This window comes from Bactrocera tryoni, chromosome 1, assembly GCF_016617805.1.
Source record: "Bactrocera tryoni isolate S06 chromosome 1, CSIRO_BtryS06_freeze2, whole genome shotgun sequence".
NCBI classification, from domain to species: domain Eukaryota; kingdom Metazoa; phylum Arthropoda; class Insecta; order Diptera; family Tephritidae; genus Bactrocera; species Bactrocera tryoni.
The window spans coordinates 16,646,168-16,661,660 of record NC_052499.1 but is presented as its reverse complement, the minus strand read 5'-3'; the positions used below and the strand labels follow the sequence as shown (position 1 = coordinate 16,661,660).

At 39.6% G+C, this 15,493-nt stretch overlaps 1 protein-coding gene across 1 annotated transcript; it reads left to right on the top strand.

Annotated features, from left to right (window-relative positions):
• The first annotated feature begins 9,562 nt into the window (after positions 1 to 9,562).
• On the top strand, positions 9,563 to 15,493 carry LOC120782639 (putative odorant receptor 85d). The gene is made up of 4 exons (XM_040115007.1): positions 9,563 to 10,301; positions 10,900 to 10,907; positions 11,848 to 12,003; positions 15,407 to 15,493. The coding sequence occupies exons 1-4, from the start codon at positions 9,563 to 9,565 to the stop codon at positions 15,482 to 15,484; spliced, it is 981 nt and encodes a 326-aa protein (XP_039970941.1). The 3' UTR covers positions 15,485 to 15,493.

Sequence of the window (15,493 nt, the reverse complement as noted above, 5' to 3'; positions counted from 1 at the left end):
AATGAAGCTCAAAGTTGAACTTGATCACTGGCAGTGCCATTGGGAGCACAAGCAAAAGTCAAAAGAAAACAAGTTACCGACTACTGCATTGGAAACATTGAAGAACTGCGATGTAGATCTATAATAAATTCATAACTAATTCATAGTTTCCTTCGCATATTCCGCACACTTTCTGCGACGAATGCAAGCTCTGAAAGCTCTTTTTCGACACTTGACCGCATGAAAACGTGGCTGAGGACGATCGGCCTGGCGTTGCTGCACACGCATAATGACATTGAAGTTACTACAGAAGAAGTACTCGAAAGATTCACAAAACTTGGCCACATCGGATAAAATCGTATCGATGCTCCCCCAACTCCCATATATTACATATAATGATTTTCATTTTTCCAACAAAACTTATGTCGAATATGTCTGTCAGTATTTCAACAAAATTTTTTTTCGACGTCTTCAAAGTAATCCCCACCAGATGTAATGTACGTCTGCTAACGATTTTCCAGTCCTCGAAATATTTTTCAATTGCACTTTTAGGGAAGGCCTTCAACTTTTCAGCAAATTTTGTTTAATCTCTTCGATTGACTGAAAATGTGTTGCACGGAGCAACAATTTCAGTTTGGGGAACAAGAAAAAATCACATGGAGCCAAATCTTCTGAAAACGGTTGTTTATCGATGGTATTCATTCCGTTGTTTATGGCTTTAAATTTGGTCACAATTGTCGCTGGATGTAAAAACAATTCAGCTTTAACGGAACGAGTCGAGCAAGAACCCAAAATCATTCGAACGAACTCGCAGGAGATGCCGAGGTCTCTTGCCATCTCTCTAACATTTGCCTGACAATTTTCAAGCACCACATCCTTCCAGCATCATCGTAAGCCTTTCCAACGTTCGCAGCGATTCCGCACAAGAGATTTGGTTAGAAATATATAATTTGAGACAAATTCTTTGTTCGATATTTTTATCCATTGCAAAAATCGCAACGTACTGCTGAGGTGTACCGACTTAAGCAGCTGCTGTAAACAAAGTGGTTGACAGATCGCGTTCATATTTGGCGTAGTAATTTGGGACAGTCCTACTAACTAAGCAAAGTACATTCTTTTGAAATACTATTTGCCCGGGGAATTTAAATAAAAATTTCAGGGTACTGTCGCAATGTATATAAACATAAAATTGCTTGGATTCCGATCCTCCGGTTGACGGTTTGCACCTTAAGGTACTTCCCTAGCTTTGTTTCGTGCAAGGTGCAAGAGTATAAAAGCGAAAAGAAATGATTGGTTGCAACCGAACTTAGCCCATCCTTCCGTGTTTTTCTTTTCTTTGATTTTTTGTTCTCCTTTTCTGCAACTACTTTTATGCCAGACTTTATACGATTTATGCCAGCGAGCCTTGCGTTTCCGTTGCGCTTGCTGCTATATATATATAGATATACTACAGATATATGTATATATAAACGTATATACAAAAACAACAAATACCTCGTATGTACATTTTTCGCTGTCAGTACCCAATATAACTGCGCTTGCAACAATATGTTGCAATACAATGACGACGATTGCCTTGTCGACAAGTCGCACTGATGGGCATTGCCGATTCCCCGAACGACGCAACAGCTGTTTAAGAATTGTCGCAATGAGTTGCCTTTTGATTACGTATGTAAATATGTGCGTGTGCATATGCATGTATGTGTGTGCTCGTTTGTGCGTCCAGCTGCGTGTATATGTAAGTTCATATGTATATGTGTTGCCTTTTATGCATATGTGTATGTGTGTCTGCTTCGCAATGCCCGAAAATGGTACAAGGAAACTAAGCAACAACAACAACAACAACAGCGGCAGCAGTAGTCGTGTAGTAGCAGCATTCAGGAATGTGGCAGCAACATTAATATAGCAAATGTGGCACATGATTGACATGCTGTCCACAATACGAAAATTGTCCTTGGCGCACTTGCAACATGCCACAATTACAAAAATGCACATACATCTACATACATAAATGCTGCTTGTACTTGTTTCCAAATATCACACACACACACACAACAACAATGCCAACACGCCATACACATGTGGCATGCAACTAACTAAGCAATCGCTGCTACTGTATTCACCCGAATACCATAAATACACAAGCATTTCGATAAGTCGATGGATTCTGAAAAAATTTTGAAAGAGATCTTTAATTACAAGGCGAGAAAGCCTTCAATTCTTGTTTGTGGAAATTCTCTCATTTACCCGAGAAAAGTATAATTAACTCTCCAACCAAATGCCAGTCTTGGTTATGCTTAAGACCTGTCAAAAGCAAACATTTATAAGAGCCGAGTGTCAACTAGCTTCTTTTTTTGTAAAAGTATTCTGAGAAGGCTCTCAATTTGAAGTATTAAGCAACATTTACTTTCAGCCGGCTCAAGATTTAGGCCATTGGATCCGGCTCGGCGGAATGGTATTATACTCGATCTTCTTACTGAATCCGGGCTAAGTTGGCGACATGACCGACGCAGTTAGATCCGAGAAGAGTTAAACATAACGTTTTCACTCGCCAGTACAGAAGAATAGACCAATAGTCCTATGATCTACATGTAAAATCTATGTATTCACCTATGGATCAAATGAAGACACAGTAAAAGTATTTTGTGGCAATCCAGACACAGAAGATAACTTCAAACTAAAAAACTACAAATGAGTCTATTGACCGATATTTTTACCACGACAGAAAGCGTCAACAGGGCTTCTACTCTAACCAGCAAGTCCATTAACCTATAGCAGGAAACGAAAAGGCAGACGCATGGCACGTTTGAAGGCAACCACGACCATAGTGCCCTTAAGTTACCATAGACCATTTAGCTCTTTTAAGGTTTGCTTCAAGTAATGGAATCTAGTGGAACACCGCAGGGTGGTGTTAATATTAGTCAGACCAAATAGAACATTGCAAGATTCATCAAAACGGGCTTATCTCTAAGCTCCTATACTCAAGAACTTGATAAATTAGAATTAGCGGAATGCAGAACACGGAAGATGGTGAGACGCGGGAACAATATCTTTGGGTCAGACCATAGGGAGAAGGATAAATAGGAGTTAAAACCTGCGACAGTATCCAGAACAAAGCTGCGGAAGCTCTTCGAGCTCTTTGTATGCAATGGGTGGACTCCAAGTACGCCATTCACTCTGCCCCCCAGTGAAGGTGGTAAAGATGTTGATGGCTCCACTGTGAATGGCGGGCAGTAGGGCGTGTCTAAAGTTTATTGCGTCCGAAGTTTGATATAAGGGCTTATTGTTGTCGTCGATGTATTCGAGGAAAGATCTCTTGATGTTTCTGGGAGATGGCTCCACTTCAAGCAGACGACTACAGCGATGGTTTCTTCGAAAACACCCGAGTCGTCCATTGAACCCTACGATAACTCAGAAAAAGTTAAAAAAAACAGTGCTTCGAAATCGTCGTGTTGTCATCAGTGAGATTGCAACTCCTCTCATAGCACGACTGAGCAGATATTCGTTAATATTTCGATTATAATGCGTATCAATGCCACTAGAAAACCGGAATCTTTTGCAAATAGAGCGTCCAATAGGGATGTTTGACACCTATTTGAAAAACCTACCTACAACAAACACATCATTACTGCTAAAAAAGCATGGGTTAATGATAATGACGTCGCAACTGTACAGCAATCTAACAAATGGGGCTCCAGAAATCATTGGTTGAAGGCAAGGAATATCACTCCAGTCGAAGCTTGTATAGGTTTAACAACCTATTTTGAAAGCGCTAATTACGACTCGTAAAAAATTCGAATAGCAATCACCCGCCTGAAGAACAACCAAGCAGCAGGAGCCGATGATTACCGCCCGAGGTATTAACATACGCTGACGAAGAGCTTACAAGATGCATGAATAAGGTTCTCTGCAAGATATTCTCGGATAAATGCATGCCCCATGATTGCAATCTAAGTGTACTCTACTCAATCCATAAAAAGGGCGACCTCCTTAATATCGCATTTAGTGTCTTATCGAGCGTAGTGTGTGAAAGATTAAAGGTCACGTTATAATTTCTAGATAATTGTCTAGATAATTTCGTTTATCTTGGAACCAGTACCACCACCAACAACAATATCAGCCGTGAAATCCAACGCAGAATCACTGTTGACAACTGGTGCTTTTCAATTGAGAAGTAAAGTCCTCCCCCAACAAAGAAAGACCAAACTCTACAAGTCTCTCATTACTCTCGTTCTACTATATGGTGCGAATGCATAGACAATGACGTCATCTGATGAGTCGGCTTGAGGGCTGTTCAAGAGAAATGTTTTTCGAAAGATTTATGGTATTTTGCGTGTTGGCATTGGGGAATACCGAAGTCGATGAAACGATGAGCTGTACGAGATATACGACGACATTGACATAGTTCAGCGAATCAAGAGACTGTGCCTGCGCTTGCTAGGCCATGTTGTTCTGATCGAAGAGAACACACCAGCTTTGAAGGTTTTTGATTCAGTACCCGCCGATGGAAGCAGAAGAACAGGAAAATATCCATTTCTTTCGAGAGATCAGGTGGAGAAGGACCTGGCTGCATCTCGAATTGGCACCAAAGGCGAAAAGAAAAAACGACTGTTAACTCAGCAATAACGTAAGCGGTGTCTACGGCAGTAAAAAAGAAAAAGGAAAGTTCGTCTAAAATAGTTTCACTTAAAAGAGACTAACTATTTGTACCGCCCCTGTTCCCACTACTTCTACACACACATCCATGCCATAAAATCAGCGGCAGCCAGGCGGTGCTGCATGTTGCATTTACAATTGTATGCCAGCGCCAAGGGAGCTGTTGCAAAATTTTACTGTTACTATAGTCAACGCTCGCAACAGCAGGTCATTGGGACAGTGTGGCACTCCACAGACTACATGTACGCATATATACAAACATATGAGTCATATGCGTGTGTTGGCGGCTACAATGTTCATGCTGCAAGCATGCAAATTACCAACGCAGCATTACTTTACCACTTGAAATTCCGAATCGAGTGGGTTAGGTGAAGATGGCTATTGGAACACACACACAAACACATCTAACAAGCGGATGCGTGTTGCCCTTGCTGCAAAGGCTGAACCAGTAACGTGTTGTCCAACAATCAATTTTCTGTTATTTTACAAATTTCTCAATCGACAATGCGAAAATCTATTTGCAACAAGCCTGTTGCAAGCCTTGCCAAGCATGTTGCAACAAATGCGAAATGTTTTAACACTTTCTGTACAAATGCTGTCGAGGTTCGAAACGGTGCTGCAACAACAACAACGCGTTTTGGGGCAGAGCGCTGAGAGTGGATGCATGTTGAGTCCGGCACAAAATTGGTTTTACTGCAATTTTTGTTCCACCACTCAGCATTGTTATGACATCTGCTTTATTTGTCAGTATTTGCATGTTGCAACAATGCCGCATTTGCATTTTGTTAAGTGTGTTGCAACAATGGACGAATTTTTAATTGCAGATGTGTGCAGATCAGTTGGTAGAAGATAGCTACTACAGCAAAAATTTGTCTTCCACAAAAAAAATTAAAAAAAAAAAAGTTCCTAATGCCTGTTAAAATCCCCTATTTCGAAAATGATCAATTACAAACATTGTAAGGCTTTTTTTTGAGAGTATGGACCTGAAGTATCTAAGCCTCTCGGTCAGACTACTCACTTCGATTGAATGGTCCGATTTCACGCATCTGCGACAGCACCTTCTCATAGTGCCAAGAAGTGATGCCAAGAAGAAGTGTGTGTTCAGTTTCATGAAGATAACTCCATTTTTAATCAAAGTAATCAAGTTGCGAATTGGCCGCGGCGAATATCGCATTCGATGGATGGATGAGCTGTATGAAATATACGACGACATTGACATAGTTCAATGAATTAAAAGACAACCTAGCTCATGTCGACCGAATGGACGAAAACACTCCAGCTCTCGAAGTATTCGACGCAGTACGTGTGTTGTGTGTCGTGTGTTGCTAAACTATTGCCTTTCAAAGGGAAAAATACAGTTGAAGCCAAGGTTTTGATGAAGAAAAAGAAACTGTCTCAGCTAGGCAATGGACCGTGCCACATGTCAGTGAAAACGATGACAAAATTCCATGAATTGGGCTTCGAGTTGCTTCCGCATCCACTGTATTCTCCAGTACTAACCCACAGCGACTATTTCATGTTCTCGGATCTCAAAAGAACGCTCGCTGAGAAGAAATTTTCCTCGAATGTAGAGGTGATTGCCGAAACTGAGGCCCATTTTGAAGCAAAGAACAAATCATATTACAACAAGTAATGAAGGGCTAAGTTTGGGTGCATTTAATGTGAAGAGTGTCAACCAGAGGCTCGAAATCCAAGTAATTTTATATATACATATACTACATATATACTACTTGTATAAATAACTCATACACTGACAGACACATAAGGTTTGTTAGAAAAACGGAAATCATTATGTTTGATATATGGAAGTTGGAGTAGTATCGACCCGACTTTATCATTTCTCCCAATACTACATACTATTAACATGCCACATACTAAAAAAAAAATCATTTGAACCAAAGTCAGCCAGATGTTCGAAAATTCTGATATTAGTTATATGGCGGCTAGGTCAAGTTTTCACTCAATTGTATCTATTTTAAGCACAAAGATATACTGTTATGTGTAAAACATGTTCTGCAATTTTCATTGAGATAACTCAAATATTGGACGATATATCCAGCATAAAGTCACCTGGAAGGTCGAAAATCTTTATATTAGACATGTAGTGGCTTAGGAAAGTATTGACTCGATTGGACCCATTTTTGATACACATAGCTGTAAGTTATTATTTACTTTAATAAAACTTTACATTGTACAGTCTTCTCACGAAACTTTGAACAGATATTTCATATTGAAAAGTTGTTTGGATAATCGAAACCAATTACTATATTTATCTTCGAAAGAAATTCTACAGATCAGCCTGAACATGACCTTAAACATTATTTTGAAGGATGGCATCTTTGAAACAACCCATAATTGAGTACAACACCTTATTTACAATATTTTGTACTTTAAGTTTATGCAGAGGGATTGCTCATGTTTATAGTTTTTGTTGCTCCTATGGATATTTTTTTACTTTTCAGCTGGAAATGATGAGCTGCATAGGTAAAAAATTCTGTGTTTGACTAAAAACCGGCGTGATAAAAAATTATTACCACCCTAAGTGGCATCAAACTAAATATCTATGAATATCGAGCATACAACTAGTTTCAACCCGAATTTACTGTACTTATATCTCTACCACGTACTAAGCGTTCGGCATTAATTTTAAATATGAAATTTGAAGCGAACTATGTCGTGTGCTTATTAATTGCTTCATTATGTGATATTAAATTAGTTAATTTACTTTTTTTGGTATTCTAATGGGGCTTCTTACTCTAGTGACACGACACTGCTCAAAACAATTCGATATTGCAGGAAGTTCATCTTTTTTAGAAATGGTAAGGGAAACTCTTAACTCAAGGGAAATGATAGGTTAATGATTCGAAAGTTTTAACTAATGTTTACATATATTTCATTATTATGATCCACTTATTACTTTTTCCCAAGCAATGTATAATCAACAGGTTCCATTTATCGGTCTGCCTGTTCGTCCGTATATATGAACCATCAGTTTTTGAGACATCGGTCTGAAGTTTCGCTCATATCCATTTCTGACCAAGAAATTGCTCATTTCCAGGAACCGATATCGATATCGGACTACTCTAACACCAAGCTACCATAAAAACAAAATCTACAAACTTAAACTAAAAGCGCGGCTTTGTTCTGGATACTCCTGTTGTTCACTTGGTAGTCGCTATAAACAATTAATTTACATATGGCCAGAAGCTCAAGACTTCCGGTCTTGGCCCAAGTATTCTCTGGGTAGCCAGGGGCGATCTAAAGTGCAAAGGCGAACCATCCCTCCACAAGGTTTTGCGCTGGGTTTGGAATCTGCCACGTAAAAAACGCCCCAAATGTAAAAGAAACAACAGCCTCTAATAAGAGACCCTGCCGGCCGAGCTATTTAGAGACGGCGGCGAAGAACAGATAAAGAGCATGCATCAGCTTCCTCGTAGAATATGACGAAAGCATGACGGACGATTGGAATTTAAGTGTGCTCTGCCCAATCCACAAAAAGGAAGGCCCCACAATCTACGCAATCTAACTACCATGATCTAAGCCTCCTCAACATCGCATAGAGGTTCAATCGAGTGAAAGATTAAAGCCCACGGTCAACATATTGATTGAACCTTTTTCAGTGTGGCTTTAAGCCTGAAAAAACAACAAATGAGCAGATATTCACCATGCGCCAAATCCGCGAAAAGAGGATCAACACACGCAACCTGTTGGTATCACCACAAAACTAAAACAGCTGTGTAAATTGACGTTGAAAAATAACAAAAGCTCCGACAGGATCGGGAAGGACCTCTCCGAGCCGCTCTATACCAAACGAGGTTTCAGACAAGTCCTCGACTCGTGCGACTTCTTCCGGAGAAAATAATTCGAGCTGAATCGAGAAAGCACAATCTTCTATAAGAGTGAAATCCAAACCAGGATAACTCTTGCCAATTGGTGCTACTTCGGACTGAGTAGGCAGTTGAGAAGCAAAGTCCTTTTTCGACGAACAAAGGCCAAACTCTATAAGTCACTCATTATTCCCGTCCTGATATATGGTGCAGAGGAATGGACGATGACAACATCAGCTGAGTCGACGTTACGAGTTTTCTAGTGAAAGGTTCTGCGGAAAATTTAAGGTCATTTGCACGTTGGCAACGGCGAATATCGCCTTCGATGGAACGATGAGCTGTACGAGTTATACGATTGACATAGTTTAGCGAATTTAGAGACAGCGGCTACGCTGGCTAGGTCATGTTGTCCGGATGGATGAAAACAATCCACCTCTGAAAGTATTCGACGCAGTACCCACCGCGGGAAGCAGAGTAAGAGGAAGACCTACACTCCGTTGGAGAGATCAGGTGAAAAACGACCTGGCTACACTTGGAATCTCCAATTGGCGCCAAAAATTGAAAAGTAAGTTTAAACTCGACTGTAACCGCGTTAGCGCTGTCTACGTAAAGAAGAAAGGAAAATGAGACGAAAAACCTTAGTTAAATTTTTAACAGCTTTGTAAACGACAAATATTTATTACTAATTTCTTCAGTTTCTCTTCATATTCCTTCTACAAATTATACTCTTGCAAGTCTTTAACGATTTATTCAAAATCCCCCCGAGTCTTTTGGAAATGCTCTTCTACCTTTAACTTAAGCAGCATCACGACCAAATAGCCGAATCTACTGAAGTTCACTTATGGTCATAGGTTCTTAATATACTCTGCTTGTTATGGAAATTTTACGAGCCTTAACAAAACCAATATATTAGCCTACTCTTAAAATATTTGTTCAGTGTATAACCAATTAAGCGTTCATTAAACCAATTAGGTGTACCGCGTAAATTTCCGGTGATACAATAGTATGCATCCAACAAGCACATGCCTGGTAACATATAAACATCGCCAGCTATATATATAGCCACCTGGTCGCCTATCGCACTTACACAAAGCGTCGATATGTCTAACCAAATCATACATTTCGAGAGTTTCAACACGCTCGCCAACATATTCTACACAAGCATTGGCCTGGACGCGTACCAGAAAGCTGGACAGCGAGCCAACAACATACGTCACCAGCTGTTGAGCATATTTTTCATCATCACAATAGCCAACATGAACATAACCTTACTTAGCGAATTGTTGTACATATTTATGGCCTTCGCAAATAACAACAACTTCGTTGAGGCAACAATGCTTTCGTCATTTGTGGGTTTCGTCATTGTGGGCGATTTCAAAATCTATAGCATTTGGCGGCAACGTGCGCGCATCACCACTATGATGCAAACGCTGCATGCGCTCTATCCCCAAACGCTGGCCGAGCAAATGAAATACGAAGTGCAACGGGCACTACAGCGTTACCAACGTTTCGCGTATGCATTTGTTTTGCTCCACGAGCTGCTAGTCTGGAGTTATAATCTATTTCCGCTACTCAACTATTTCATCTATGAAGTTTGGCTGGCGCTGCGTGTTGTGGGCAAAACGCTGCCCTACAACTGTTGGACGCCATTCGATTGGCATAATAATGATTGGCGCTATTATCCGATGTATCTGACGCAAATCGCTGCTGGCCAAGCGTGTCTCTCCGGTCAATTGGCCAATGATTTGCTCTTGAGCGCCGTGGCAGTGCAGTTGATAATGCATTATCGGCAACTGGCACGACGCATAGAGTTGCATGTAGCGGGCGGAGGGGGTAGCAGTAAAAGCAAATGGCGCACAGCGACGGCTAATGGGTGTCGTGAGCATGATTTATGTTTTCTGCGCAGCGTTATTGCCTATCATCAGCAGATTCTGAAGTGCGTATAACATATTATTTAGAATTTTGAATTAGTTATTGTTACAGTTACAACTATACGCTTGCAGCTTATCACAGGCTTTGAATGATGTCTTCGGTATTTCACTCTTTATCAGCTTTGCTTCGACTGCGCTGATTATCTGCTTTGTGCTCTTTCAAATCACCATTGGCGCCAATATTGATGCGATCGTTATGTTGGCGTTCTTTCTCTTCTGCTCGTTGGTGCAAATCTTTCTTATTTGCTACTATGCGCAGCAGATTTTGGAAGCGGTAAATTTTTTGCTCTATTATTATTATGTTTTTCCGGAATATTTGTATATATTAGATAGTCGAAAAAGTCTTTTCGTATTTTGTCAAAAGTAGTCGTCGCAGTCGGGGGAAGTTGAAAAAAAGTTGCAGCTGTTAAAAAATGAGAAAAATAATGAAGAAGTTCGCTATATTTTGAAATTTTTGTATAAAAAAGGGAAGAATGCCACACAAGCCATCAATGACGTTTACGCAGACGATGCTGTGTCAGTTCGTGTAGCACAAGAGTGGTTCGTTCGCTTACGTTCTGGAAATTTCGTTGGAAAAGATGCACATCGCTCTGGCCGATCTATGGATAAAAAAGACGATGAAATTATGGAAAAAATTTACCAGTACCGTCACATAAGCAGCCATCGCTAAGGAACTCAACATAACATTCATCAACAAACAGTTTTGAACCATTTAAAAAAGGCTGGCTACAAAAAGAAGCTCGATGTTTGGGTACCACATGAATTGTCTGTGAAAGATTTAATGGACCGAATTAACAACTGCGATTCTTTGCTGAAACGAAATGAAATCGAACCAATTCCGAAGCGAATGGTAGCAGGTGACGAAAAATGGATCATATAAGACAATAATGTGCGAAAAAGATCATGGTCCCAGCATGGTGAAGTTCAACAAACCGTCGCAAAGTCAAGATTGACGCCTTGAAAGGTCATGCTTGGTCATGAATGATCAGTGTTTGGTGGGATTGGAAAGGAATCATCAACTATGAGCTGCTCCAGCCTGATCGAACGATCAACAGAAGGGCCGCTACACCACACACTTCTTGGCTGTAAAGTTTCGATGCATCCACCATATAGCTCTGAACTTGCACCATCGGGCTACCATTTGTTTCGGTCAATGCGGAATTCCCTTAATGGAGTAAAGTTGCCTTCAAGAGAAACTTGTGAAAATCACCTGTCGCAGTTTTTCGCCGAGAAACCAGAAAAGTTTTGCAATGTTGGAATAATTTCTCTAACGGAAAAATGGCAAAAAGTGGTCAACCAAAATGGTACATATTTGGTTCATTAAAGCTCATTATAAATATAAAAAAAATTAGTAAAAGTTTGATTAGAAGTACGAAAAGACTTTTTCGACATACATCCCTCACGTAATATTTAACTCTCTTCATTTACTCTCCCCATTTCCGTCTCATATTTAGAGTGAATATATCAGCTATGCAATTTACAATCAGAACTGGTTCGATTCTGACTTGCGTTATCGAAAGATGTTGATATATATAATGGCACGCGCACAGAAGCCGTCAAAATTGCATGCAACTGCTTTGGTGACAGTTTCAATGCCCACCATGACCGATGTGAGTAACAGTAAACTAATTTTTATGTATTATAAAGCAAAGAGTACTCAGCGCCGGTAGTTTCGCTTAAACCGAGAGAAGCATCTGAGTTCTTCCAATAGATGATACTCTCTTCCTCTCGCTCTTTCCTCTGTATTGTCATGAACCTTAAGACCTTTTTTTTGCAGGTGAAGGGGGGAGAATACTTTCCGCTTCAAACAGTATTGTCGTCACAGTTACGGTATGTGTCACAATCAGATCACTAAAAAAACCTTTCCATTCTGTGGCGGTACTTTTTGAAATATCCGTGACCGAAAGCAGCTGTTTTGTGTAGAAAATGACTTTTCAAAGTTTACGACATATCGATAAGTTTAGGTCTCTTATAAGTACAACCGTGTCTCTCATTCTCCTACCTTCGTTGCCATGCTGATATCATATCTTTCTTTATTTGTTGAATGGCTCGAAAATGGACATTGGTGTTCGTGCGGGAATAAACTGTTCAGTTATTATATATCAAGCTGAGGTCTTTGCTATTGCGAAAGCCACGAATCTGGCCTCTAATGCCCCTCCAAGCAAATCCAGAGTCAATATCTACGTAGATAGCCAAGCAGTAATCAAGGCAGTAACCTCGTATCGCATATCGGTCAGAAGTGTCTTAAGAAGCAGGGCAGCAGTGCAAAGACTTGCCAGAAGAAAGCAATTTTACTTCTGCTGGGTACCAAGCAGCAAAGGCATCGAGGACAATTAAATAGTGGACGAGATTGCTAAGAATGATGTGCGTCCAACATCCGAAAACGTGATCAACATTGGGAAACCCATACATTGTCTATATGATGATACATTATCTATATGACCATCTTGATAGAAGCATGGTAAAGAAAATCAAAACCCGATGGAACAGGTGCAAAACTGCAAAAGTCATGTGCAAAACGGTAGATCGAAAGTACACAAAATTTCTATTGACACTCGATAGAAAATACTGTAGAAGCATGATGGGAATACTAACTGGTCACTGTCTAGTGGCGATACATGCCCACAGGATAAGGCTGACAGATCGAGAAGACTGCAGAAAATGTCTAAAGCAACACACCAGGGAAATAATGAACCATCTCTTGTGCACTTGACCCGCATTGGTAAGCATCTGTGGTCCCCACAATATGATACACTACAGGAGGTATCGATAGTGAGACAGCAGAGTATGTTAAAATTCGCGTCAAGCGCAGGCACCCTAAACGATGACTACTTCTCTTAGACTCAACAGCTGAACTTCATCTGGTTTCACAAAGGACCAAAGTGGTCTATGCGTGGCTTATTGGTCTACCTGATTAAACTAATCTAACCTTATTTGTTCAATTGCCTTCTTGTTATTTTCAGATGTTTTCTTTAGCTTCTACAGCTTTTTCCTTTCGCTTATAACTAAAATTTCACCAACTGACACTGTTCGGTAAGCTGATACAACTCTGAAAGCTGCGGTGCGGTGCACTTTGGCCAATACCTTACCCTGAGTTCCTCTTTTAGCACATCTGCCCAAATCTCAGCTCCGTATAAAAGGACGCTGATAGTCGTCGACATTAGGAATTTTTTTTTTTCTTGGCTGAGATAAGCACCCCTCCCCCTTTTTGACCATTAGTGCGCTATGGAAAGCCAAGAGATAGCACTTAAATTTCTCCACCATACTCAAAGTGATTTATTAGGTGTTTCCTTATCAAAATACCAAAAAATTTCATAAAAACAAGAAAAACTGTTAACTTCGGCAACACCGTAGCTATAATACCCTTCACAGGTACATTTTTATAGCATAAAAGAGTATTAAAAGATCAATCTCTTTATCTTAATTTGGATCAGTCAGCTTCTATGTTATAGTGGACCAGTCTATATATTCTATTTGGAGGTTGTAGCATTTCGTAGGATTTCGTGTAGATATCTTGTCAATTAAAAAAGTTTTCCACACAAGCAGTTGATTTCGATCGATCAGGTTCCTACGCAGCTACGTATATCCTATAGTGATCTGATATCGATTGGTCCGACAAATAAGCACTTTCTGGCGGAGAAAATGACGTATGCAAAATTTCAAATCGATACCACAAAACTTTTCAGACAGACAGACAGACGAATATGTCTAAATCCACTGAACTCATAGCGCTGATCATTTATATATATACTTTTTTAGGGTCTTGAACGTCCACTTTAGATGTTACTTCGTGGCAGACTTAAATTCTATTATCCCTCTGAGAACTTATGGTTCACGCTCTTGTGAAATACACAATTTCTTTCACAAGAAAATGTTTGTCGAACTAAATGTTATTCGACGCTTCATTAAGTTAGAGAGCGTATAACTCATAAATATGTTCAAACCATAAACAGAAAATATTTTTGGTTAAATTCAGTGAGATATTCAAGAAAGCACCCACCCTTAAGGCGGTGTTCTGGTCCAGAAGCATGAATTTCAGGTAATTTTTAAAGTGTCGTAGAAAAGGCAATTAATATTTTTACTATCCATTTTTTTATTAGTTATTTGTTAATTTTAGAAGAGCACAGAAAAAAATTAAAAACTATAAAGAGTAAAAAATTTCAAAAATTATGAGCTGACGAAGTGGGGGGTTTCTAAAAATTTCCACGTGACCATACCCATGATTTCAACCCTCCTAGTTATCTGAAACCAAAAAAAAGATTATTAATCTAGAATAATGTCGCAATTTCCGGAACTACGACAAAGTGGGGAAACAATTTTTTTCACAAAATGGCGACTGCCTGAAAAAAAAAGTTTTTTTGGATCACTTCTTCTGACTATTTAAAATTTTTTTAAAATAATAAAAATAAAAATTTGGCGATGGGGCTAGTTCCAACCATAGACAAGCCTATAGAGAAGACTCTATAAAAATTTCAAGTAAATCGGTCCAGTAGAACCTGAGAAATCGTGGGTATCGTTCCGAAAAAGTCAGTTTTGAGAAAAACGCGTTTAAAGTTTAGGAGACAATTCTAGTGAACACGGACGCCACGTCACAAAATCGGCTGTATCTCCGAAAATAAGTCGAATTTTGAAAAATCCTTCCAAGATCATATTTTTGAAAGTCTAAACTTTCAAGATATGCAAGAAAATCGATTTTTTCAAAATCCTTGACAAGAATACCCCCTTAAGCTGATTACGGAGAGTAACTGATACTGCAAAGCAAAGGAATTCGATCTGAAAAGCTTGTCTGGATATTTCATGCACGCCAACAATTATTATTTAAACTTTTTTCACGAAAGTTTTTTTTATGATGTGTCTCAAAGACAGTAAACAACCCTAGTCCCGTAGGCTAACTTCAACCCTTGCTTCGAAGGCAAATATTCGCTGGTCTTTATGTAATAAAAACTTTGTAATTGTAAATAATATTCTAGCATATTTAGTATTATAAGCTAATCCAAGCTTTCTTCTTTGCAGCTTCTTCAATTATCCTATAAGGGTTTTGCAGTTATCCGCACGATGTATGCACGTGAGCCGAAGAGCATTTCCAAATAATTATTTGAA

What these genes read in the sequence shown, in the direction of transcription:
- LOC120782639 (XM_040115007.1), top strand. Translation starts at nt 9,563, where the DNA reads ATGTCTAACCAAATCATACATTTCGAGAGTTTCAACACGCTCGCCAAC. An exon ending in CAATGCCCACCATGACCGAT is followed by an intron (nt 12,004 to 15,406) that starts GTGAGTAACAGT and finishes TCTTCTTTGCAG; the next exon opens with CTTCTTCAATTATCCTATAA.